The 27,194-nt window shown below is 44.4% G+C and overlaps 1 protein-coding gene and 1 long non-coding RNA gene across 3 annotated transcripts in view; one reads left to right on the forward strand and one right to left on the reverse strand.

The window, feature by feature from the left end:
- The window catches only part of SHLD1 (shieldin complex subunit 1), a 60,127-nt gene extending 53,159 nt beyond the window's left edge, over positions 1–6,968 (reverse strand). For both annotated transcript variants that reach the window (XM_044444154.1, XM_044444153.1), the window contains exon 1: positions 6,834–6,968. Coding sequence is in view for 1 of the 2 variants with exons in the window: in XM_044444153.1 (XP_044300088.1) it covers positions 6,834–6,864 (31 nt within the window). In the remaining variant the exon portion in view is untranslated. The remainder of the gene's footprint in view (positions 1–6,833) is intronic.
- On the forward strand, positions 6,778–17,930 carry LOC123030316. Its single transcript, XR_006416080.1, has 3 exons — positions 6,778–6,848; positions 7,192–7,360; positions 17,879–17,930. It is a non-coding gene; the product is annotated as an uncharacterized LOC123030316 (long non-coding RNA).
- The last annotated feature ends 9,264 nt before the right edge of the window (positions 17,931–27,194 follow it).

Raw genomic sequence — 27,194 nt, forward strand, 5'->3', positions numbered from 1 at the left:
AGGCAGGTGATAACACATGCTTGCACACACAGAGAAACACAACCAGGTTCCAGATGCCCTCCTGCTGATGCTGGGGACTGTGTTTCACAGAGCTGGTTGGCTGCCTCTAAGTCTGAATGTTGAGAATGACAAATTTGTACAAAATCTAGGTAATCCTGGTTGACACCCTTAGAAATGAGAGATTTATTGCTCTAAATGACAAAAATATATCCTGCGTTATATCTGTGTGTCACTCATGCCTGGTAAGATGCAGAAATTAGAAGGACCCATCACAGGGCTGCAGTGTTCAGGATTTCAGGCAATGCATGCCATTCCTCCTCCAGGGTCTCCCATCCCGCAATAGTCATTCAATATTCCTTGACTATGGAGAATGCTCAGTCCTCAGCTTTTGTTTTTGTACTCCTGCAAATTGCAGGGTTCCCTCAAGTCTGCTGACCCCTCCCTTTCTTATGTATGAGTGGTGCCATTTTGACTGTATAAGCAATTGCATGCTTTCCCGAAGGAAAGAAGGAATTATGTGATGCACTAATGACATACAATCAGGTCAGAGAGAAGAATGCACTGGAGAACCCTTTCTTAGGCATATGACTGCTCTCATTTGTGAACAACAATATCTGCAATTTGTTTAGAAAGAAGGCTGTTATATTTGTGTTCTGGCTTGCAGCCATGGAACGCTACCCCCACATTATCTGAAAACCCCCGAAGGACGTTATTTTAAAATATATATGCGTGTGTGTGTTCTTTTGATTGAAATATTTTGTTGCTGGTGCCTTTTGCAAACAACCTTTTTACAGATTGTTGCTTACTAGTTAACTACACAGTATCAGGTTTCCAATCAGAACAAGATCAGTTGACTTGACCTAGAGAACAGAGGCAAGGTTAAAACTCTCCTAAGGACAGTTTCCACGCAAGAGAAAAGAACAAGTTGTTCTCTGAAGTCAGGGATGAGATACAACTCCCATACTGCACTATGCAAGCTGTGGCTGATGGGAGCTGGAGTCCAACATCTGGAAGACCACCGGTTCCCCAGAATTGTCTTAAGTGGAGATTCTTATGACTAGGACACTGCCATAGTTCTATGGTAAGCTCATACTTCAAATATGTAAAATCCCAAGTTCAATTCCCCAGCATTTTAAACCAAATGGGTCTCATATAGCAGGGCAGTGACCCTGAGGGAGCTGCTGTCATTCAAAGCAATCAGAGCTAGATGGACCAGTCAGGTTAACATGTTCATATGATTCCTCAGTCTGCAAATTATATCAGTGGATGAGGGATGCAAGGCTGATCTGGCAGTGACGTGTCATCCTACTGATTGCCAGGGGTGGTTTGGCTGATCTAGCTGGCTAGACAGGTGTTCCTCTTTCACAACTCGATTTGCATTCCTCCTGAAGCTGCTCATTTTGGGAAGATGGGCATTCCACATGAATGGGCAGTCCGTAGGAGGCACCACCTTCTTGGCCCTGAGGGCCACATGTGTGCACAGAAACACACATGCTTAAGCACATAGCTATTTGTATTTAGTTCAAATAAACTTTTTTGCTGATTAAGATAAAAAATGGTGTAAAGTGTCATAGACAAATGCCTGTTTGCCTCTCACTCATCTTTTCAGCAGCAATAAAAATACTTCTAGCCAGCCAAGTAAGTGGCACATGAATCAAAAGAAGTATGGGCAATAAAGGGGCATCAGAAAGCTGATGTAGGATTAGCAAAACAGCTGATTTAGTGGAAATCTAAGATGGAGTTGATGCTTTGGAAAGGCTTTTCATTTCAGCCACATGAGAGTTGTGAAGATTGCTCTGACATTTCAGTGGTTCTTCTGGGCAAATGCCAGAGTCAAATGAATAGTCTCATGGTCTAACAACACCTGTCATGCAAGTGCCCCTTCTGAGAAATCTGGTCACGCTCTTTGGAATGAAATAAACAGATTGAGTCAAACTTGTCTGTCATGACGTCAGATATGTTGCATGTTTTCCAAAGCAGGCACATGTTTCTAGGCAATAAGTGCACCAACTGTTTATCGGATCAAGGCCAAAAGAAGCTTCTCATCTCCAGGGATTTAAAAAAAATTGCCACAGGCATTGTAAAGAAAATCACAGTCCGCTGAAGGCTTCCAAAGTTCCAAACTGCAGCTCAAACTGAACAGATTTTTAACAGACCAACACTGCAGGAGCCGCTTCAGCTGTTTATGTTTCACTCTTGACCCATGTAGTATGTTCTCATCTAAAACAGAACTGTTTAACATACTTATAAGCCCCATAAGAACAGTATTCTAAAAATATATATGAGGGGGTAGGTTTTCTTGATGTCTTCTGCCTCCATAGTTTGTTCCCCAGTCCTTGTTTCCCTTCAGGAGTGTCTTTGCCCATATATTCCTCCTTGCTCACTAAGGTCCTCTGGGGACAATCTGAAGTTTACTTCTGCAAGATTAATGCCAACCACCCAGAGTGGTTGACCCTAAACTGTGGAATGGTTTGCTGGGAGAGATGTGTCTGATATCTCAGATTGCTACTTTGAAGAGGGAATTAAAGACGTATATGGTTGTGAGCCGCCCCGAGGCTTTGGCGAATGGGGCGGCATAGAAGTCTCCTAGATAGATAGATAGATAGATAGATAGATAGATCTTCCAACAGAGTTTCCCAGATCAGAACCCAGATTAGTTTTACTTAATATGCTTGTTTTTAGTCTATTTTAATCATTTTAATAACTTGTAAACTGCACAGAGCCTATGAAAATAGGGTGAGATGGGTATGTGAATAATAATGAAATAAGAAGAAATAAGAAAAGTGTCATGTTAGTACTACTAATGGGTATGGTTATGGCTGCCATGAGGGCAGATCATTCTTGCTATCATCCCTTTTGTCTTTTCCTTTCAAGCTCACCCTTAGATCAAGAAAGATAAACCCAGAATGTGTCGAACATTACTGATCACATAATTCTAAATATATAGCTTTGGGATTATTAACAATTCAGCTGTTTCCCTGGAAATAAGAAAAGGCTATCAAATATGGCACAAATTTTTAAAGTGTGCATGCATTGCCTCTTCTGGACTTCCACAAGCTTCACTATATATTTTAAGCAGTTTAAGACCAAGTATAGAAAATGACTGCTACAACAAGGTTAATATTTTGCTGGCCTTATTTGAAAAGACACAAGAATGTCCATCAGGATTGGCTGAAATCAGGAATTAAGCTAGCTGCCATTTTTCAAAACCATGTTAGTGCATACCTTTGTATACACGCAAGTTGACATACACATATGAACATGTGCACGAGAATGTGGCCCTTCTTGCAGAAGTGTGGTGTGCCCCCAGCAGATTATGCACCATTTAGAGAAAGAAATTATGGAAATTATTATACCAAAGATTCAAGCTAAATATGTTTATTGTACCATAAACATTTACAGAAAGGAAAACACTGACTGGTATACAACCACATGGCACTGAACTGGCTGTTTATTTCTAATAATAATAATAGAGCTAAATAAGACAGAGGTGGGGGAGTTATGACTTGTCAAATGCAGAATGAGAAGGGCTCTAGGCAAATGGTGAAGAGTTGTTTGGTGACATAAGCATAATGGGATACTTTGAAGTTCAGTGGTGCAGGTTTACAATTAGAACAGGACAAAGAAAAATAAAGTCAGAACAAACATATTTGCTTGAATATAGGCAGGCTAGAGCCTGTAGGGGACATTGGCATGCACATAATACTTACATTGTTTCCACATGTGTATTAGGTCCAGACTCCTCCATCCTGGCGCCATCCACATGTCTGGAATTGCAACTCCCATAATTCTCAGCTGATGGCTATGTTCCCTGGGAGTTATGGGAGCACTAGTCCAACAGATGTGAAGCGTACCAGATTTAGGTAGGCTGGCTCATGAAAATGTCTAAACAGGGCTATTTTTAGAAAAGGTAGGGAAATGCTAGAATGACTAGCCAGGCACATCTTCTGCTTGTGAACTTACAGGTGAAGGACTGGAGAAGATCAGTCATTTTTATTTCCACCATCCAGCCCTAAGAAAGGGCAAGATAAGTGTGAAAAGTTGCAAACCATACTGCCTTGTGGGAGACAGACTATATTCAGAGTCAACAAAGAGGCAGAGAGCGGTCCAAGCTATGTTTGGGCAACTTTAAAACCTAACAGAAGACGTAGGCAATGAGAACAACTGCCATCTTCTCCTTATCCACTCGCTGTGGCTTTCACCTGTTGGGTTGGGGCACACTCCTTGCTCAAAGAAGTTTTTGGAACCAACTGCCCGCTGAGAAAGAGCAACAGAACCACATGTTCTATGGGTGGGGATCATCTAGGCCAGTGATGGCGAACCTATGGCACGTGTGCTTGAAGGCGCACGCAGAGCCCTCTCTGTCTGCACGCGATTGCCCCAGTAGCCACGCACATATTTGGAAAGATTAAGGGCACCAGCCATCAACATCACTCATTAGCCGCAACTCGCGGAGCTTACGCCCGGCCGGTCAGAGAGCTGCCAGGGATTTTCTTGGACTGTGATTTTAGCAGAAAGTAGGAAAGGTAGGATATACACTTCGGTAAGAAATACACTCAGATGCCTTTTTCAGAGCTGGCCAAAAGCTGGTGGTCAGTGGAACATTGCCCCATTGTACTGGTGGTCAGCAAATTCAGGTTTTACTGCAGTGTTGGCACTTTGTGATAAATAAGTGGGTTTTGAGTTGCAGTTTGGGCACTCGGACTCTAAAAGGTTCGCCATCACTGATCTAGGCCTCTCAGCACCTTACCAGTTGTGTTAGGGACAGTGTGCCATTGGCAGATTCCAGCAAGGCGAGGGCCACATCCTGTAAGTCTAACAACTTTTAGCTACATTACAGCAACTTCTTAGAATGTTGAGTTACCCAGCTATTTCTTAGAGACCAACCAGAGCCTGCTTTGTTTTTTTTAAACTGAGGCAGCTTGTTTCCATCCCTGCTAGCTACTATAAGAATTTTATAACATTAAGAACTGCTGCCTGATGTCACGTCTTTTGGATTGTAAACTTGAGCTTTGGAAATAAGTAAGTCCCCCTTGCTCTGCCAGCCCACAGTTTCAGCACACCATTTCTAACAACATAATTATATTTCAGAAGTTCTAAAAAAAATCTCACCATACTGCATCAACATTGTAAAAATATGAAACATTATTAAGCTGCAGCAATGGATAAAAAGGAGACTATTTCTCTCACTCTCATTATAAAAGAGTCAAGAACTGCACTGTGCATCACAACAATTAATGTGATTATAATTGTCCGTACTACCTATGTTTCATGCTCTTTTGACAGCATTGTTTACAATTCACTTCCACTCCCTCACACACAATATGCAGCATATTAATCTGAAACTTCTATAATAGCCCATGCATTTGATGAAAGTCAACTATAGCTCACACAACCTAGTGCCAGAATTCATGCGCTTGTTCCTACGGTGCAACAACAACCTTGGCTTTTTGTGCAATAGATCAACACTGCTACATCTCTGGAAAATGATATAAAACAGGAGCCTGAGGGCTTAATTCAATTTTAAATAATGGAGGGCACATCCTAGAGGAAGGGAGCAGGTGAAAGCCGAAAGGTTCAAGTCAAAGATGCAAGGGGAGGTGCAACACAAAAAATCTCAGTACATATATTAGCTTCAATCTCTTTCTACCATGGCCTTTGGAGTTGCAGCTCAACCTTTTACAATGAGGGAAAAACTGCACAAGATTCTATAACCCAACAAACAAGAGGTAAAGAGGTTGTGGCAAACGTTAGTGTAGTTTTGGCGGTAAGATGCAACTCAGAGGGCTCGATTTACACCCACACCAATACGAGGTTCCCCATCAGTGATATAATAGCAGGATCCGGACGTGATCCTATGCGAATTTACACAGAAAACTAGTCCCACAATGCCCAGCATGTCCCAGCCATGTACCCTTAAAGAAAAATTCTCCAAGCGGAGTGTCATTAAATTAGGCTATTCTGCTTGCCACGTGATCAGATCCCAGGTAGACCAGAAGATTTCAGACTGCCTGTATTAGCGTGTTGCGTCACAACAGCGGCGTCACGCTGATGAACAAGCAATCTAAAGTATCACATTTGCAGAGGAGAAAACTGCTGCACCCGTAATCCTACTCCCCTACGCACACGTCCTTCCTGGTACGTGTTTGTGACTGGGGATGTGGGAGTAGAAAAGGGGACTGCTAAGCAACTGAAGGATGGCTTCAAAGGGAAGTAAGCGAGCCGTTCACGCAGCCCTCGGGATTTACATAGCCCAAGCAGCCGGCAGCCCTCCTGAACTACCCCACTCTTGCAGTCTCCGTAGCGGAAGCACTTGACGCTTTTTAGGCACGTGCGTGCGAAGACGCAAACAAAGCAAAGTGTAGGGCTGCAGTTTATCTGCCCGCAGTCCGGACTTCCTGGATGTTTCTGAATATTTATATCTTGTTGGATGGAGGGGCAGCAACACTGAAAACTCCTTCCAGGAGATAATGAAAATATCCAGGACTTTTTACCATTGCATGAGTTTGGCAGCAGCTTGTTACATAACCACCAGCAGAAACAAAAGACTCGTGGTTATTCAAGCTTAGGTCTTCTTGGAGGGGAAACAGTTAACTTTTGGGGCTGTTCCCTTAAAGAGAAAAAAGTAAAATCCCTAAAGCATAGCGAATGCTTAGTTAGAAAAGGAGGGAGGAAATAGCCCAATCTTCATGTCCCCTATTCTTACTTCTCTATGTGGGAAGAATAATACGTCACCCCGGCCATCTTTGTTTGCGGGCAGAAAGTGTCAAAGTGAGGGGAGAGAGAAGAAAGGCATGCTTTCTACTCTGACGCGCTAGACAGCACGATCCTACCTTGTCTACTCGAAAGTAAGACTCGCTGCATTCAGGAAACGGGGGTAGGATTGTCGCCCGAAGCATAGTCTATTACCCGTTGCGCGCGCACCGCGCTCCCAGCAGCCTGCCAATCCGCTGTTTGGGATTCTGCTGCAAAACAGGACCGCCTGTTCAGCTGCAGAGCCCCTGCCTGCTAATTGGCGGGTTGGCAAGCGCGCGACCTGCTCCCACGCGGTGCGCGGGAAGATTCTTTTCGTTGCGCCCTATGCAGCGGGGTGGCAGCACGAGCTGAGGGAATTGCCCGGTGCCCTGTGCGGACTGCCTCCTGGGCTCATTAGCAGCCCGTGCTGAGCACCCCGTTGTATAATCTTTTCAGGATACCGTTCAGACGCGCATTAGATGTGGAAATCCATACAGAGCTTATACAATTAGGAGAGTCAGAAGGCTCTGGGTTCACTAGAGGCTTTGCTTCCCAGATAGAACGTGCGCTGGATTGCAAAAGCCAACACTACTGGCTACTAGTAAATTGCATCTAAAAGACACAGGTAAGTAGTATGCGCCCAAAGCGTAAAAATGAGGACGACGTAGCTGCTAAACACGCATTTAAAGTAATAGCTAGTTTGGTTTTCAGAGTGAAGCTTCGTCTACATCGTAAGATTCTCGGGATCATAAATTCTGCACCAAATACCAAATAATTTCAGATTTTCATAGCACTTCCACAATGAAATTCACTGTTTGCAAAGCATTCTGAATAGAATGTGTAAGCACATGATTAAAATAAGCAATCAGTCTGTCAAGATGAGGATGACCGCTTTACCATGTATTGAGTAGCTGTCATTTCTGACCACTCAGGCTTTGCGGTTTATTTTCAATGTTTGTTAAATTAAAAAAAGTTATTGCAGCACTAATCTCAGCTTTGTAGAAACCCTTGAGCTGATTCATCAGGCACTGTCAATAACTTATAACTCAAGCTGGTTTGAATATGAAGGATTCAAGCCAGAGACATCCTGGCACAAAAAGGCATTGCATTGCAATCACTACCTCAAATGTCCAAAGTCTGTGTTTCAAAATGTTGGCTAAATGCCTCTGAGTATTATAGAGTTCAGGGTAGGCAGATTACCTTTTCTCTCCAGGTAATGAGACATTGTGTAGTACAAATTACCTTCAGACTACTAAGTTAGGGCAGTAGCAGGCCTATAGATGATTTGCTAGTTATAGAGTGCCCCAGAATAAGCTAACAGGCAATTGCTTGATTGTGAAGGATAGACCAGGGTTCTTCTTTAGAATGGATTACTCATAGCCCCTGCTTTTGCTTGGTCACCAAAACACATATTTAATCACATCTTCAAAATGGGACAAACTACCTCTGCATATACACCCATGCTCCAATGCAGTTGTCTCTGATGTGCTTTCTGGATGTTGTGGACTTCCAAACTTCCATCAACCCCAGCCAACATGGAACACTGGGAGTTGTCTAAAACTGCTAATGACTAACAGACTGCATTAATATAATTGCACTAAAATAGCTCATAGATATGCACCAACCTTTCTTTTTTAAAAAGCCGCCTCTGCTGAATTTTGTGTCCTCCCATTTTGGCTTGCAGCAAAGATGTTAATTTCCTGCATGAGCTTGCAAACTTGCTTTGTTGACAGCCTTACTAGAACCTTATCTAGTACTTCGAGGCAAATAAGTATTTGACTTGTGTTGAGCTGCAGAAAGTCAGCACAGTATTTTTTGTGTTTATTTACACTTAGTAGCAAGACTTCACACACATGTAGAAAGAGATCTGAAGATTTCCCTTGCCCATTTCCACAGAATCTCCTCATTTATATGAATTTGCAAAATGCCTGACTAGGTTACACCTCAGTCCTATTTAGTTCAGTGTCCTGTTTCCCACAATGGCCAACCAGATGCCCCTGGGACCCCCAGACCCTTTTTGCACACGGAAAATCAAGCTTTGCATATGTTAACTAGTTTTCTCCGCAAAGCCTGCGTGTGTCTTCTGTCTGTGTATGGGGAGCAGCAGTACTGGATGCACACACAAGTGAGATTCTGATAAAATGGAGGCTCTGTGAGTGGATTTTCAGGCCCTGGAATTGAAGTGATGGCCTGTCCTGCATGGGGTAGTGCTGCCCCTGACAGAGCAGGTACATAACCTGGGAGTTGTGGGGATTCACAGCAGTCACTGGTGGCCTAGACAACTTCAGTAATAAGAAGTACTTACAGCCAACTATGGTGGTTCCTGCAGCAGGATAACAAGACAGCGGCAGTCTGTGCTCTGATAAGCATTAAAATAATGCTTTCTACATTGGGCTTCCTTTGCAATACTGGACCCAATTTAAGATGTTAACAAGAATGTACAAAGCCCTACATGTCTCGGGACCCTAGTACTTGTAGGAACTTGTTCCTCAAGACCAGCCTTCCTGGGTTTCAAGATCTGTCATGGAGGCCTTTGCATATGGGGCAGTTGGGGACTGCACCCATGGGTCTTTCACATGTGGCAAGATCTTTTCATTTGTGTCACCACAGCTCTTGGTATAGTTGACTGCCTCACATTGTTGTCATTTAAATGCCAGCAAAAACTTACTTGTGCAGACTGGTGGGATAGGCAATCCTGCCCCCTTAATTGATTGTTTATATTGATAGTTTCATTGACAGCCAGTGTGGTATGGCAGCCATTTTGTCACAGTGCCTGACACTCTCAAATCCCAGTTCACTGACTGGGAACTTCTATATTTTTGTTTTAAACAGCAGAAGAGACTTCACATTTCTCATTAAGAATTAAATCTTAAGGAGCACTTAATTTGTCCATCAGAAACATATCTAATTCTCTTGGTTCAACAGTCAGCAACAAGTCTCAGGTTCTGTTTGTGCAGGTATATTCTAGGACAACAATTCAACACCCTCTAATACAACAATCCAACACCCTTAAATAATGAGGTTGATTTTTCCCAAATGCTTCCTGCTTCATGTTGTGAAACTGGGTCAGCTAGGAAGTGTGAAACTCATCTTCCATGAATTGATCTAGTTTCCTTCCTCATTTCAAAATCTATGCAATACCAGCCGTATTGCCATAACAAATGCAGCAAGTATTTTTGGTCTGACTATTATAGTTAACAAGCGAGTGGCAGAACCAAGCAATTTGAGAAAAGCCAGACAAGGAAGAGAAGTAGAGCAGAAGACCTATGACATGACTGTAATGGGAGGGGGAAATGGAGATGCACAGCTGAAGCAGTATGTAGGGTACCTGTTGCTGGAACTCACCCCCCCCCCCCAATTGCCTAGTTTTGGCACCCACCATACCTGAATGTTAGCTAGAAGGCAGGAGGGGTTCAGATTGAAACTGAACATCTCCCCTGTGCCCCCCGCCCCATGTTGATCAGGTCAAGGCCCAACTCAGAGTTGGAGATGCTGTCACCAATGTCACATGTTTAGGCTGTCGAAACGGACTTTGCTAGAGGAGACGAGAGATTCTAGAAATGTGCATCATTCCAGTGAGGGTAGTTGAGCATACAGCCTTCCATAAAATCAGAACTGCCTGATACTGTCTAATCTTGAAAGCTAAGCAGGGCTGGGCCTGCTTGAAATCTGGATGGTTGACTTAAATCTTCTGCACTGCCCAGAGACCTTCAGGTACAGATGCTTTATAAATGTAGTAATAATAACAACACGACTCTGACCTTTTTTAAAAGCACCAAATCTAATGGTTGTGGAAACTGCATAATGTAAATAGGAAACAGGGCTGGGATGTAGCCAGTAGATGGGCTGCTTATTAGCCTGCTTTAGGTAATCAGCAATAGGATTGAGCAATGGAAAGGGTCTAGGTCCAGAGGTCAGTTGAACAGGGCCCCCGAACCTCTGTGGGATGGTGCCCACATTTGAAATTTTGAGAGTGCCATGAGCACTCTCACAAAATGCCTGCCCTGGCTTGGGGAGACTTGCCTTTTTATAAAATGGCTGCTGTGGAAGCATAGCTGGTAAAAAAAACTAAGAAACTAAGTACAAAACAGAGGTGGTCTTTGAGCTTCAAAATACAAAACTATGATGGAGGGTAACCCTTCAATTTGCAGTATGCCAGTCCCCCAGTTAAATCTTAAAAATCTCGATAAATAAAAAGCAGGAGAGGCAGGGAGTCTGACAAGCACCAAGAGTTGTGTTTGTGGGCACTGCTGTGCCCACAGCAATGGACTGTCTCCCTGAGGCTTGAGATCGATTCCAGGCATTTGGGGTTGGAGGATATGTCAGTGAGAGTTTCCTTCCAGCTGTGCATTTCATTCAAAAGCTGCTGAACCTGCTTTAGGATGCCATCCCTTGGCCATTTCTTTACCACACAAGGCCTAATTGTACCAGTGACTTTGGTAGAGCCATTTTTACTTAGCAGCAGTTAGTTGCATGAATTGTGAAGGATGCATCACAGAATTCCAATGGCATACTTATTAGCATCTTTAAAATAAAACGTCTGCTAAGAGAGATGCTCTCAACACCTGCAGCCACACAATGAAATATGATCTTTTGCCAAGAGATGTCAGACATAAACACCGAACTTGCCAGCATTAATGTACAAATGAGCTTTCTCTCCCAACTATGAGACCTTTATACTTGCCTAGAAAAAATAATGCAGGATCAAGTACAAAATTCAAAGTTTATCCTATTTTAAAGGGTTAAGAGTAAAGTGAAGAGCTCTCTCACATTCAAGGCCATGAACAGCACATGAAATCTGACCCAGAATGTGGTTTCTTAAGAATGGGAACTTGTCTCTTGTTTCAAATGTTTCAAAGCCTTTTGGCCATGAAGCAGTTTGAAAGTGTGTAGGGCAGGGATGGGGAATGTGTGGCCCTTAGATAGTGTTGGATTTTACTTCCCACTGGTCGTAGCCAGCATAGGCAATGATGAAGGATTATTGGAGTTACTGCCCAATAGCATCTGGATCCTAGCAGAGTTAGCACCAGAATCATATCCTCTGCTGTCAGGGTTATTCTGTGGAGGTATGATGGAATATGGACTAAAGGAGATTTAGAGGAAAGCAGTGGTACAGAGGAGCCAGTGCTCACTGGGATGCAATGCCAGATTTTTATTTGATTAGGAGGGATGTTGATGTCACCTTCCACCCCTATTAGAATCACCTGTTCTCTGAAATTTAGCTACAGGATGGATTTTCTCTGCAAAAATATAGAGCTATGAGCTGTCCCTGCTGTAACGTGAAGTAGTTTAGAATACTCTGTTGCTGAAACAATAAGGGAGAGTAGCCATGACAGTGGTTCCCCAGCTTGTCAGGCAAGAGGGTTTTTTTCCAATGGTGTGTTTGTTAGCATCTTCAGAATAAAATGTCTGCTAAGATGGATCCTCTAAACACCTTCAGCCATGCACTGGCGCATGATCTTTTGCCAAGGGATGGCTGGGGATCAAACCTGGGACCTTCTGCATGCAAATCATGTGCTCTGCCACTGAGCTATGGCCCTTCCCCAATGCAAGAGAGAAGGAATCCTAAATTAGTCTGATAAAACCAGGATAGGTTGTTTTTCAGCTTTCATTTGAATGTCTGTCTATAATGGGAAACCACACTTGAAAGAGTCTGTAGCCCTTGCAGGTATTCTCATGCTTGCATGCAGGGCTAAATGGGGCAGGGGGGTGCATGCAAGCCCCATCTCAAGAATCCCTGCATGCCCAGCTGCTAAGTAGACCTTTGAATGTTGAGCAGAACAGCCTAAAAAGAGCTCTCTAAATGTGTTCAGCTGCTAAAACCATTTTGTTACTACGGATCAATACAGCTGCCCATGTTTAGGACTCTTGAGGGGGTGGCCATGATGACTGTTATGTTGAATACCTGCACTTCAAAATTTACCACTGTGTATCTCAGTAGCATGGTCACAATCCTTTGTGGACAAAGAAATAAGTGTGCCATATCAGCCTGGGCAGCACTCCCATCCTGCAGTCACACCTCCAGAGCCAGCTGTAATGATTGGATCTGGAAAGGCAAATGGTTTGCCCTGTGCACAAGACTTATTGAGTTAATCTGTAGTCTCATCAGTATTTGGGGCCTTTCCAAAACCTTCCTTGTGGTCTGTTTACTGACTCCACTAGCTGACCTCTCCTATTCAGTTTTTTTGCTATCAATATCCTGCAGACAAGGATGGAATTTGTTATTAATACATACATGCATGCATTGTTGATAAACTGTCCAAATAAAATTAAGTAAACACTATCAAAATGAAGTGGAAATTAGGCCCAATCTTTCTTTCTTGGTTCCTTCTTTCTTTGCTTCCTTTCTTGCCAAACCATCCCACTATTAAGGGCATAGCACTATGCGAGTTTAGACAGAAAATATCTCATAAAATTTCCAACGTACCTCAGCAAGCCTGGACTGCCAACTAAGATAGATTTCCCCAGTTTGACACCTTCCAGATGTGTTGGACTACAATCCTCTTGTGGTCTAACACATCTGGAAGCCTCTAGACAAGGCATTTCTGGCAGCATTGCTATGCCTCGTTATGGAATTTTCTCTCATGTTTTCCAAGTGTTCCTTTTATCTTTTCTCTTACTGCACATAATCTGCCAAGAACGACAAAACAGAGCTGTGGAATGCCTTTTCACTGGTAGCCCTCGGAGTCCTACATCTAGAAGAACCCCAGGTTGGGAAAGACTAAATTAAGACATCAGGATAACATGTATTTAACTGTCAATCAGGAGCTCAACCTTTTAGAATGGGGGAAAACTGCACCAAAGTCAGGAGACCACCATCTATTCAGTGGCTGAAGGAAAGCCAGTGGAGCCAGGGGAATGGACATGGCCAACCCAAGAGAATCCTAGACTTGCCTCCTTACCCTGAAAGGCCCCAAAACTGGAGTGTTCACTTCCTTGCCTTAGAAGATCACCTGTGCAATCTTCCATCTTGTGTATTGAACTTCTCTTTTCCCTACCAAACAGAGCTGGGGGGGGGGGGGGGTGAGGACAGAATAAATTCTTGCAATCTTTGGTTAGAGGGCTTGTAAAGCAAGTAAATGTATTTCCTACTTACTTCTACTCATGAAACCCAGCCATCCCCAATCTATGACCCTCTAGATTTTTTAGACTGTGATTACCAGCATTCCTCACAATTAGCTATGCTTGCTGGGGCTGAAGGGAGTTGACATCCAAACCAACTAGGGGGACAGTTAGAGTGATCTAGCCGGTGGGAATAAGAAAAACTAAATACCAGAGCAAATAAAGTTCAGATTTATGTAGCAGCTAGGGGCATCGAAGAAAGAAAAGAAATACTAACCAGGCATTACACACTCAGGCTTTGTTTTTCTTCCTCTACTACATCTCACAAAAAGGTCACATAAGTTGTTTGGGCAACAGGCACTCCCAGGATTTCTTATGCAATCATCTCTGAGCAAGAGGAAGAAAAACAACCCATTTGCCCTGTAACTCTTCTGTAATCCAGATGATTGAAAAGAGGCAAGTTACGTGATAGATTCTCCCTTGTGACTATCAGAGAGGTTGGGGACCAAACAGTTTACAGCAATCGCCTTCCTCACAGTTTAGAAGAATCAAAAGGGCTTGCATTCATTAGATGTGGTGAACATTTAGGTTCATTAAGTTTCAAATCCCACAGTCTTCAGTACATTTTGCAACTAATTGGAAGTGACATTAATCACATCATTAGCACTTGAATGATTGCTGTTCTTCAAGCAATCTAATTAGAAATGCAGGAGTCCTGTCACCAATTTAGAGAGTTTGAACCTGGTGTTGGGCTCTAAGGAGAGATTGGAGGTTCTGTGGTATACCTGCTGTCCTGCTGCCCAACAGTCTCTCTGACTGGGTGGGTGGGGGCAGCCTGCTTGCTCTGCAGGAATTCAGCATCCACACTGGGATAGTGCAGTTGGACATTGGCAGGTCGCAGGAACATAGGATTCTGCCTTATATGGAGCCAGGTGATTACCTAGCACTGTTGCCACTGCAAGACAAGGGCACTCTAGGCTTTCAAGCAGAAGTCTTTCCTCATCTGACCAGGAATTGAACCTGGGAGCTTCTGCATGTGCTTGGCCATGGAGCTACAGTCCTGTGGTCACACTCGACCAGGAGGTGTTCCATTCTGTGATCACCTATCCTTGGGAGAAGAGATGGAGAGCCAGAAGTTTATTTAACCCAGGCTGCTATGGCCCTTCAGAGTGATGCAAAAGCAGTGCACCAGCAGTGGTGGGCTTCAGGTTTTGAAGCCTAATTTTTACTTTGCTCTTCAGGACAGAGATAGCCTGGCCACACTTACCCCAGGGCTGACAATTAGGGATCGTCTTTCATTATATATTTTATATAGCCTTGCCCTGGAAGGTTATTCAGAAACTTCATTTAGGTCAACACATAGGTGCCAGGCTCTTGATTGGGACTACTTAATGGCCTGTCTGTCTCGAAAGAACTTCACTGGCTTCTGATGCATTTTGGCCTGCAGTTCAGTGTGCCAGCACCTTCCTTTAAAGACCTAATTGGCATAGGATCCTGGTACTTAAAGGACTGGCTGCTCCTATATCAACTTGTCCTTGCATTAAGGTCTTCTTTCGAGGCTCTTGACCACAAGTCCTCTGTCATCTGAAGGCAGCAGGATGGTGATCGGAGAGAGAGCCTGCTGATATTCTCTGAAAGAGATGCTCACCTGCTGCTAACATTGTTAGCTGTTCATCACCAGACAAAAGTGTCGCTATTCTCACAAGTTTTTAAAAAAGATATTAATATGTTCCTTTTCAGTATGTTATATTTTTGGTATATTTTATCTTTTTTATAAACTCTCCTGGAAGCTACACTGAAGGCAAGTATATACATCTTTTAAATAAATAGCAGGGAACAGATTGTGGATGGGAGAGCGAACCAGATTAGGGCTATGGCTGTGCCTTTGATCCAAATTAGGAGACCCTCTGCCTATTCAACTCAGGAGGAACCCTCTCCTTTATAGACATTTATTCTATCCAGTGTATTCCTGAATGTTTATTTAACAATATTTATAGTATAATAGGAAGGAAAAGGCAGAGAAACATTTCCTGACAGGAATAGCCTGCTACTTGGACTCATTTTAAGGTAATTCATTTTTGCACATATCCAATGATGCTTTGAAAATCATCCAGCAAGCACAGATATATGGGCAAGCTATGTCATAATATGATGTCCAGATAGCCTTTCTTTGGAGAAACCCATGAGCCAGCTCTTGTTCACAGGTTATCTTGAAAATGTTGTGTGGGTAACGCATTTAATTTCCCATATGTCTATGCTCAAAGAATGGCTTCAAGGCATGTGCAGATCAGGCAATAGATTTTCTCCACAGTGCTTATGTACACAACTAGCTAATAGTGTCATTTATAGGCCACATGTTATCCAAACTAGCAAAGAGAGAAGCATGCTTATCTAACAAGGAGTGTAAGAAAAGGAGAAAAGGCTAGGATACATAAAAATATCTCAATTTATTACATTCATTTCATTTCCGTACCACCCAGTAGCCAAAAATTACAATCCAAATATACAGCATAATAAAAACAATATATAATATTTAATGTACAAAATTTCAAAATAATTTTAAACAGCTAAAAACAGTTACAGTAAAATACCAGAACCTGATAAATCAGCTGACATTAAAAGCCCTATCATGTGCCATCAAATGTTTGGGAGTAGAGGAAAATCTTAACCTAGTCTGAAAGGATGACAGTGTTGGCACCAGGGAGACCTCAGTAGATAAAACACTCCACAATTGGAACGCTACCACTGAGAAGGCCCTTGCTCTTGTTGCCATACTCCAAAATTACTAAGAGGAGCCTCAGTTATTAATTTGCTAGACCAGACTCCACATAACTTATCTGGGTTTGCATGCCACAATAAGCCACGGTGAGTTGTGAGCCATATTAGTTTTAGAGTGACTTGTTGCTTGAACCCAGACAGTGGTTTATGTATGGTTAACAAAAAACCTGCTTGACTGGACAGCTCATTCTGTGACAGCTGTCATGTCAAAGTTAGGTGTGTTTTTAATTACTACTACTACTACTACTTCAGAATTCTCTTGGGTCAATGTCCACAGTTGGTACCTGCCACACTTAGACAGGAGGTTACCCCAATAACATTTCCCAGTAGAACCTTCCCAGTTTTGGACCCACAGATCTGTAACAACTGTCTCTGCCACCTGCCTACTAGTTTTCATTTTATGTGCTCTTGTAATCCATAATAGGAAAATCACAATATATTTATTGAAATTGTCGTACTGCGTGGACAGCCGTTTTGCAAGATATTTTTAAAGAAGTCACTCACTATCTGAGCATTAGTGCTCTGTGAGAATGAAATTCAGAGGAATGTCAGGTTAAAAAAAATCAAAGCTAAAATAGAGCTTTAAAAACTGATCATATTGGACAAATATTTGGAGAATATTTGAATACTTAAAGTTTGGATGGATCCATCCTGATTTTGTTCTTAATTCTTTGTTACAAATAACATGAAAGCTCCTTCCTCCCCCTCTCTCCCACTGACTTTCAAAGAAAAGCTCATATAACATGCATACAGAAGTAGGATGAATTGTCTAACAACTGAAAACAATTGCAGTTATAATCTGATGATCACTTTCTAACTACTGTCTTCTTTTTAAACAATAATATTTCCATAGAGTCAAGGTTTACACATTACTGCTACCCATTTGCTTAAAACAAAAAAGCCAGATTAAAAATTTCCACGCTGGATATTATACAGCCTTTTTTTCCCCACACAGGAGACCTATTGGTTAATTGGTCAAGGACTGAAGTACAATTAAAAGCAAAATAGTGTAATCCTAATGTAATTGGATGACAAATTTTCTTTTCAGTTTAGGTGACATAGTGCATGTGGGAAAGAAAAGCACATTTGAAATTTTTGTACTCCCTTTCTCACCCTACATTCAGAAGTTTTTGTTGGTGACATGCAATTTCATGGATGCTTTTGAGAAGCGACTGGGACAATCCATTTAGCAAATGCATGAATGAAAAAAGCAGTGAACTAACCCTACTTGGAATAGAATGGTTTTTGAAGGTTTTTAAGGGTACTTTCAGCTCCTAGCATCACACCTTTTCCTTCTTCATAGATCTTTTTGTGCGGAAAGCCAAAAGATAGAAGATGCAGAGGGAAGACATGAGATTGTTACAAATGGCATTCAACATCTATGCCCTTCATATAATTCTGTGAATAATGTAGAGTGATTGTGCAATAGGATGGTCTGGAAGCAGCATGAGTCAACCAAAATCTTTAATAACTGTACCGTTAGGTTACTTAAGTGTAAGGCGCAGGAGAGATCTACCAGATTCTATTAAGTGTCAAAACATTACAATTACAGCCTCACCTACTTTGTGTTCCAAAGAATCTTGTGGGTATCGTAACATCAATACAATGTTTTGACTGAGAGCTATAGCTAAAGGGGAAAGTGACAGAGCTTAAATCTTGAATTGAATGTTGATGATTACAGGGAACCCTAGAGGCAAAAATAAGCCCCCCAAAGCACATGAAAAGCTGCACTAAGATGTCCAGGCCCAGAAATAATCAACTTTTAAACTGAGGGCATAACTTTCAAAGATTCATTCAGCTGCTTTCCTGGCCAGATGGTCTGCCTCTGTTATGCTCCTTACCAAGATATAAGTTTTAGGTATGCCCCTGCTATGTCTTTTTTCCATATAGAAAAAGCAGTTTCTGGGGTTTAAGGGGCTACATTGTTGCCCCCCAAGACTCACCAGGGGTTGCTGCTGAAATTATGGCCATGCCAGCACCAAAAATAAATAAATGAATAAATCACTTTTGCTTGAAAACAAGGCTTCTGTAAGCTTCTAGACCAGTGGTGGCGAACCTATGGCATGTGTGCCGCAGTGGGCACACAGAGCCCTCTCTGTTGGCACGTGAGCCAAGTCACCCCAGCAGCCGAGTATCAGGTAACAGAGCACATAGGGGCCATGCACATGCTCGGAAAGGAGTAGCAGCACCAGGCAATGACATCACGAGCCACAACTCATTAGCCGCAACTCATCCGAGCTTTTGCATGGCCGGTTAGTGCACTGCCAAGGATATGTGTGTGTGTGTGTGTGTTTGCTTGGACTGAGTTGTTTTTTCTAAACACAAACCTCAGTATTCAGGTTTTATTGCAGTGTTGGCACTTTGCGATAAATAACTGGGTTTCGGGTTGCAGTTTGGGCACTCGGTCTCTAAAAGGTTCACCATCACTGTTCTAGACTGTTGAAAAGAATGGTGTGACAGAGGTGCCTTATATTGAGAAAGCTGGGGAACCCAGCATTCAGTATTAGCAGGAATTAGCCCAAGCTAGAGTGCCACTTTAGCCAAAGTTTGAGTCACCAGTACTTTTGTGCCCCTTTCAGGAGAATGCTCTTGCTCCATGTAATAATGAGCTCTGCCTCAGGCTGGGCACATGCTGCTTGCTGCAGGGGCAAAGAGGAAGGGAGAAGCAGGAGAAACGAATGACCTAATTGCAACGCAACAAGGAAAATGTACAAGGCTGTTGATACCATGCATTCTCTATCACTTGTTAGTGTCTGGAGATTTTGTTATCCAGCACAAACAAGCTTGCTGCATACTTTGTTGTCAAGGAACACAGATGCATTTTTTTGCTGGTGCTGTCAAAACAGCAGTAATTGTGACCACAGCACCATTAGCAAGGGGCCATGCCCCCCTGCAAAAACTGCCCAGTCTCCAATACAGAGGTATATAAATTGCAGAGTTGAAAGGGACATCAGTGATCTTTTAGCCAATGCAAGGAGTCCAGTGGAACAGCATCCCTGACAGGTGGCCATCCAGGCTTGGTTTAATATCCTGCAACAATGACAAGCCTGCCACCTACATTCAGTCCACCCTCTAATGGTCCTTTCAGGTTTGCTTATGAAAGCTTTTCGATACCATGGCAGTATCCCAAATGAACCCTGAGCATGCAAAGAGAAGCCTTTTGTGATGGCAGCAGGGCTCCTAAATGGTTGAGATTTGTGGGTTTAAAAAGAAAAAGCATTAAATACATTCAAACCTAGCTCAAAGAGCTGAGCAAAATCCACATGCCACTTTATTTTCCTGCCATAGACTGTCCAAATAGTGTCCCTTGGCTTGGTTTTTGTTTTGTTTTCTTTAGTTTAGAAATGGGTCCAAGTTTAAAGAGACTTGCTGTGCCAAAGCTAGCAAAGAGATAGGGCTCCCTGCAGAAGAGGCTGCTTGCAGTTTTGTCCGGATTGGTCAGCTGAAGTTTAGATCAGGTCGTTTCCCACTTCTCTGCTAGTGTCAGGTAGCCAGCAATATATGTAGGCACGGTGGGGTATGCTCCCTCTGCAGAAGGAGTTGCAGCATAAGAGCCAGAATGGCTTGCGTCAGCTAGCTAACGGGAAGTTTCTCTTGCCAGCAATATCTCAATAACCACAGGTTGACAGCCGCTGGCTCTTTTGTAAATAAACAAGTCAGCACTCTTTCTGAATATTACAGAATATCCAACATATATTGTCTGATGGCAATTGGGATAAACTAGCTAATAGACTAATAAATTCTAATCAATTTAAATCTTGTAAGTGTGACTTCCAAAAGTACAATGTAATAACTTGATAAAGGACTGTAATACTTTGTACATAAAACAAAAGAAGAAAGTTTATTATTCAAAACATAACTAACCACAGTTACAGTTGCTGAAAAGACTACAATTTAAGCACGAGGCAAACCTCCAGGAGAGGGAATTCCACAATGGGTGCACCAACATGGACAAGGCCCTCTCCTTACCCATTTTGTCCCATTTGGCAATAGGGGAGCGCCCAGCAAAGGGCCTCTGAGGGTGGCCTTAAGATCCGGGCAGGTATATATGGGAGGAGATAATCCTTTGGATAAGCTTCCTGCAAGCCATTCAGGGCTTTAAAAGTTAACGCTGATAGGTTGAATTGGGCCTGGAAATGGAGTGGAAGCTAGTGCCTTATGCCCATGCAACCTGCTCCCACCCCAGGTTGTTGAGGCAGGGCACTCAGGCAGTCTTTCAGAAGAGAGTCCACCTGGCTGCAGTACCTTGGCTGGTTCCTGACCAGGGTGCCCAGGCCTGTGTCATCACCAAGGAATAGAGCCAGGCCATGGTAACACCAGGACACCAGAGGAACCACTGCTCCAGCGAGTGCTCCTCCTCCTGGCATCTTGGGCAGGTGGGGTCGACAGAGCGGTTGTGGAGGTACTCGTATTCCCGCAATGCCGCTGAGTAGCCAGACCACAGTTGGGCCAGAAGGGCCCCATCTTGCCAAGACGGAACAGCCCGGAAGTCCCGAAGCCAGGAGTAGTCCTTGGACACTGTGGATGTTTGAGCATGGTGCAGGGCGGGGTTGCAGATGAGCCGCCAGATAGCAGCTCTGAGTGTGGGAAAGGTGATGGGAGCAGGTGGGGAAGACAAGGCTCGAGCTGCTTCCTTGGCAAGCTCGTCAGCCACCTCATTGCTGGGAAGGCCGCATTGGCCAGGCACCCACAGCAGGAAGGTGTGTGTCAAGGTTGGGGGAGCCATGAGCATTCGGCAGGAGGGGGAAGGGGGCACAGCTGCTAGGGTCAAATGGAGGAGAGGGGAGGAGGGACTTAGCAGAGGCATGTGAGCTGAAATGTTTGAGCCGATGGTTTTTTCCAGGGCATGGTGGTGCGGGGGGGGGGGGGGATGTTAGGAAGTTGCATGACATTTCTGTAAGCAGTGGTTGTGAGCTGCTGTGACCCCATAGCATAGCTCTCCACACCAGCCTCGAGGCGCAGGGCTTCAATGGGGATGGACCAGTACTGACCCATGACGATGTGGAGGGCTGTGTTCTGGGCATGTTCCAGCTGCTGTCATGGCACATGCATACTGTGCTGCTCCGCCAACCCAGCCGCATTGGCACTGCAGCTGCAAACATGGGTGGGGAAAGGTGTATGCTGTATGAGCGGCCAGTTTAGTAGGTCACCTAATCACCCAACTGAATCATTAGGTCTTGCAGCACCCTAACAACAAACTCATTTATTATGGCATAAGCCCCTGAGATCCAAAGTCCACATCATCAGGAGCTGATAAATGTTAATGAAACCATGAAGGTGGTGCTGCGTGGCAGAAATAATTGAAAGCGTTTTAAAGGACAATGAATTGCTGTACTCTTCGTAGCGGACTGTGTCTGCACTAGCTAGAATAGCCTTCTGTAACCTAATACCCTTGAGACATGTTGGAATACAACTCCTGTCATCCTTGGTTATTGACTGTGCTAGCTTGAGATGCTGGCCCTTGCAGTCCAACACATCTGGAGAGCGTCGGATGTGGGAAAGGCTGAGCTAGGTGTGTATACATTCTTGTAATTGGCATCTTGAAACAGTCTTTATTGGCCTGTTGTTCAGATGTCTGTAAATATCTGATCCCCTTCATAAATCCATCTTCACGTCTGCTCTCCAGTCTTACTTTGTGCCCATGTGCAGCTGACCTTGCTTAGATTTAGAAAACCTCTAATCACAGGGGCCTCCTTTCCGCTTTAGTGTGACTGTTCAACATGTACTCAGGATCAAGTACTCTACAACACAGAGGAAAGATTCAATCAGCACTACCTTCAGACAGCCCGTTATTCCTGTTTTACAAGGAGTGATAATTAGATGGTGGAACATCTGTCATTTCAGAGTTAAAATCCCTTTATAAGTAAGATAGATTGTAATTACTTTTCCACAGTGCTCATAATCATATCCTGTGTCTCATTCAATATTTAATTAAAACTGCTGCTAGTGCTAAGTTGACCTGTCAATGCTGCAAATCAGATTCTGTGGCTAGACAAAAGTTTCTAAAACAGATTTAGGAGGCCCAATCATAGCAGTGCTGAGCCAGTATGGCAGGTAGATTATATTCTGTGTTCAAGCAACATGTTTTCCTGTGGTAGTTTGTCTATGGGCAGCAAGGCATCTAACAACCCATGGCTTGTTCTAGGGGTGGTTTTATCTATGATGGGCTGTTGTGTCATCTGAACTCAACTGACCCCATCATGGGTAAGGTTAGGGTTGTTTTATCTTTTCTGGGCAATACCCAGGATTGGTCCCTATTGCCCCCTTGGTGGCAGGTACCCCATGGACATTGCCCCAACCACTGCTTCCATCCCCTTCAGTCATGCAACTGCAGCTAGATTGTTTTTAATGCACAGATTTTGTGCATTTTTTAAAGCTTGAACAACTGCAGGCAGTCCCTCTAAGGTGCCATAGGGGTACTTTGAAGGGACACACACACCTTTACAGAGTAGACGGACTGTTCCTCCAGGAGCTCATTTTATTCAAAAGCTGTAGTTTTAAATACCCCTCCAAAAAGGGGCAAGCATTTAAATGAAACTGTATTTTAAATCTTGAATTATTAGGAAAAATATGTTTTACATCTGGATTTCTTCCACCCCTTGTAAATTGTGTCATATTTAAAAACAAACACCTCCAAAGGTGTTTTATCTGAAAGTTGGCCCATGCTGCAGTAGGGAAGAAAGTGTTAAATGGCCCGCTAAGGAATGCTGGTTGCTGAAGGACTTTTTTCATGTCTAAATATGCATAGGATTACACCTTGAGTTCAATAGGATATTATTGTTAAATTATAATACTTATTTAAATACATATATTCATGAAAGTTAGGATATGCAAATGTTAAGCTAATCACTACCTTGTTTAGTAGCCTTTTTGGTGATTGATAAATGGCCATATCCTTTTTAGGCACAGTCCCACAGTCCCTGCAACAGATCATAACCAGATGAGTCGCCCTTGCTCAGTGCTGATAATCTGGGCTGCACAAGAGATCAATGTCTTTGCTGCATTGAGTGCCACAGTCCTGGAAAACTCTGACCATTTTTAGTAAACCAGGCAATGGTGGTCATGGGCAATGGACGTTACAGCATTGGGGGTTTAATGGGTCTGCATAGAAGAAGGAGGGACAGATGGTTAACACCTGTTCCTCTTTCTGGTTATTCCCCCAGCCAGTGGATTCCAGGTAGGCTTGTCAACCGCCCCCCAGGCCTGTCAGTGCTGCTGCTTAATGCCAGGTCGGTCCAAAACAAAGCAACACTCATCCACGATTTGATTGTGGATGAGAGGGCCGACCTGGCTTGTATCACAGAGACCTGGGCAGGGGATGGGGGGGGATGTCGCCCTCTCACAACTGTGCCCGCCCGGGTACCTGGTCCAGCACCGACCACGCCTGGAGGGGAGGGGAGAGCGGTCGCTCTGATTTATCAAGCTTCTATCTCCCTTTTGGGGCTTCCTGTCCTCTCGAGGCCAGGTCTAGAGTGCCTCCACTTGGTGTTGGGCGACCGAGACAGACTGGGGATTCTGTTGGTGTACCCTGCACCCTTCTGCACAACAGACTCCCTGCCTGAGCTGACGGAGATCATCTCGGACCTGGTGTTGAAGACTCCCAGGATGTTGGTCCTGGGGGACTTCAATCTCCATGCCGAGACGGTTCTGACCGGGGCGGCTCAGGACTTCATGGCCTCCAGGGCGGCCATGGGGCTGTCTTAACACGTTAGTGGCCCGACCCATGAGCATGGACACACTCTGGACCTGGTTTTCTCGACGGGGCAGGAAGAGGGTGATCTGAGGGTGAGGAACTTAAGTCTGATGCCCTTGTTATGGTCAGATCACTTCCTCATAAGGTTTGAGCTCGAGAGTGGCCTCTCCCTCTGTAAGGGTGCGGGCCCGATTGTGTTGGTCCGCCCCCAGAGCCAGATGGATCCTGATGGATTCCTGAAGGCTCTGGGGGATTTTCCGGTTGACAAGACTGGTGCTTCTGTCAATGCGTTGGTTGAACTATGGAATGGGGAGATGACCAGGGCTGTTGACACGATTGCTGCCAAGCACCCTCTCCCACCTGGCAGAGCCCATTCATCTCCTTGGTACACATCTGAATTACGGGCAGTGAAGCAGGTTGGGAGATGTCTAGAGCGTAGGTGGAGGAGATCACGGGATGAATCTGACCGAATACACTTAAGAGCCCATTATCGGGCCTATGCTGTGGCGGTGAGGGTGGCGAAGAAGAAATTTTTCTCCGCTTCCATTGCCTCCTCACAGTGCCGTCTGGCGGAGCTCTTTCGGGTGGTGCAGGGACTGGTACATCCGGGCCCAAAGAGAGATCTCGTGCCACCCTTGAAGGCCCGCTGTGAGGACTTTGCCACGCATTTCAACATCCCGTTCTTGGGCAAGGTGCTAGAGCGGGTGGTGACGGGACAACTCCAGGCACTCTTGGATGAAACTGATTATCTGGACCCATTCCAGTCCAGCTTCAGACCCGGGTACGGTACTGAATCTGCCTTGGTCACCCTGTACGATGACCTGTGCAGGGAGAAAGACAAGGGGAGTGCGTCCCTGTTAGTTCTCCTAGACCTCTCAGCGGCTTTCGATACCATTGACCATGGTATCCTTCTGGATAGGCTAGCGGGATTGGGAGTTGGAGGCACCGCGTTGCGGTGGTTCCACTCCTATCTCAACGGCCGATTCCAGAAGGTGGTGCTGGGGGACTATGGCTCTGCGCCATGGCAGTTATGCCATGGAGTTCCGAAGGGGTCCATTTTGCCCCCCTTGCTATTTAACGTCTACATGAAACCGCTGGGAGAGGTCATTAGGAGGTGTGGGCTGTGGAACCATCAGTACGTTGATGATACCCAGCTCTACCTCTCGTTTTCCAACAATCCAGGTGAGGCAGTGGCTGTACTGAACCGGTGCCTGGCTGAGGTAATGGGCTGGATGAGGGCTAATAAACTAAAGCTCAATCCAGACAAGACGGAGGTCCTGTTGGTGGGTGGTTCGGACTTCGAGATGAGGGACCTGGGCCTTGTCCTAAATGGGTTTGCACTCCCTCTGAGGGACAGGGTTCGCAGCTTGGGAGTGCTCATTGACTCTGAGCTGTCATTGGAAGCTCAGGTGACGGCAGTGGCGAGGAGCGCCTTCCTTCAGCTTCGGCTGATCCATCAGCTGCATCCCTTCCTGGAGAACGACTGCATGGTGACAGTGACACACACGTTGGTAACTTCCCGATTAGACTTCTGTAACGTGCTCTACGTGGGGCTACCCTTGAAGACGGTCCGGATACTTCAATTGGTGCAAAATAGAGCTGCCAGGTTGCTGACGGGGACTGGGCGTTGTTCTCATATAACCCCAGTCCTCTGTCAGCTTCACTGGCTCCCGATTGAAGTCCAGGCCCAATTCAAGGTGTTGGTCATGACCTATAAAGCCCTCAACAGCTTGGGACCTGGTTATCTAAACAAACGCTTGCGTCCATATATGCCCTCCCACCCCTTCAGATCGGCAACAGATGCCCTTCTCCGGGAACCCTCCGGGAATGATATTAGGAGGGTGAGTACCCAGAGGAGGGCCTTCTCTGCGGTGGCGCCCCACCTATGGAATGCGCTCCCCAGAGGTCCGCCTGGCACTGTCGTTATTTGTTTTTCGGCGCCAGGCTAAGACCTTTTTATTTAAAACTTACCTTAATTGTTAATTTATTATGTATTTTTAGGATTTTAAATTTTATGCCGAGATGTTACCAAGCTTTTTAATTAATTGTACTAACTGTTATTTATATGGTCTAATTATGTTGTGAGCCGCCCCGAGGCTTTGTTGTGATGGGGGCGGCATAGAAGTGTTTTAAATGAAATAAAATAAATAAGTGTGAAACTGCTGAACTACAGTTCATCAAGTTATTTAGCTCCATTTCTTGTGGTCTGAGATAGAGCTGAAGCTGAACAAAACCTATTAATCATATCACATGTGGTAAAGGACAATGCAAAGACATCTGTGTTTATCATCCAACAATTGGCCATTGTAATCAGAGGACCGATATTAAGACTGAGCTGCTGAAGGCTCACATCCCAGTAGGAGGCCACAGACATGCGCCCTCTGGGCTTGTTTCTCCTCTTCACCACTGCAATCTGCTTGTTCACCTGATCAGACAACTGTGGTGGTATTGCCACGACCTACTTGTTCACTGGCTCTCTGCCTCTCGAGGAAGCAGTAGCCGTGATGAGAAAGCACATGAGTAGCATCAGCAACTGGCGACAATGATGCTAGGAAGGCATGCTCACTGTGTCTTGTCCAAGGGCCCCCTAAAGGTTGGAGTTGGCATTGAGGGGACTTATCGTGGTCTACTTTCCCTCTGACCTTACTGCTTACAATTCCAGTGCCCCCTTTATGCCTATAAACTGAGGATAACACTGCATGCATTTGATGATGTGGACTGTAGTCCATAAGAACTCACATCATAACAACTATGTTGGTTTTTAAGATGTTACAAGACTATGTTGGTTTTGCTGCCACAGACTAATACAGCTACCCCTCTGGAAAGGGTTATTAATTGATTTTGTTCTTAGTGCATTAGCTGAACTGCTTTGGGGACCCCACATGGGGATGAAATGCAGTGTATGTATAGTGTGCACACAGAAGAA

This window comes from Varanus komodoensis, unplaced genomic scaffold, assembly GCF_004798865.1.
Source record: "Varanus komodoensis strain SLA01 unplaced genomic scaffold, ASM479886v1 scaffold44_3, whole genome shotgun sequence".
Lineage (NCBI taxonomy): Eukaryota > Metazoa > Chordata > Lepidosauria > Squamata > Varanidae > Varanus > Varanus komodoensis.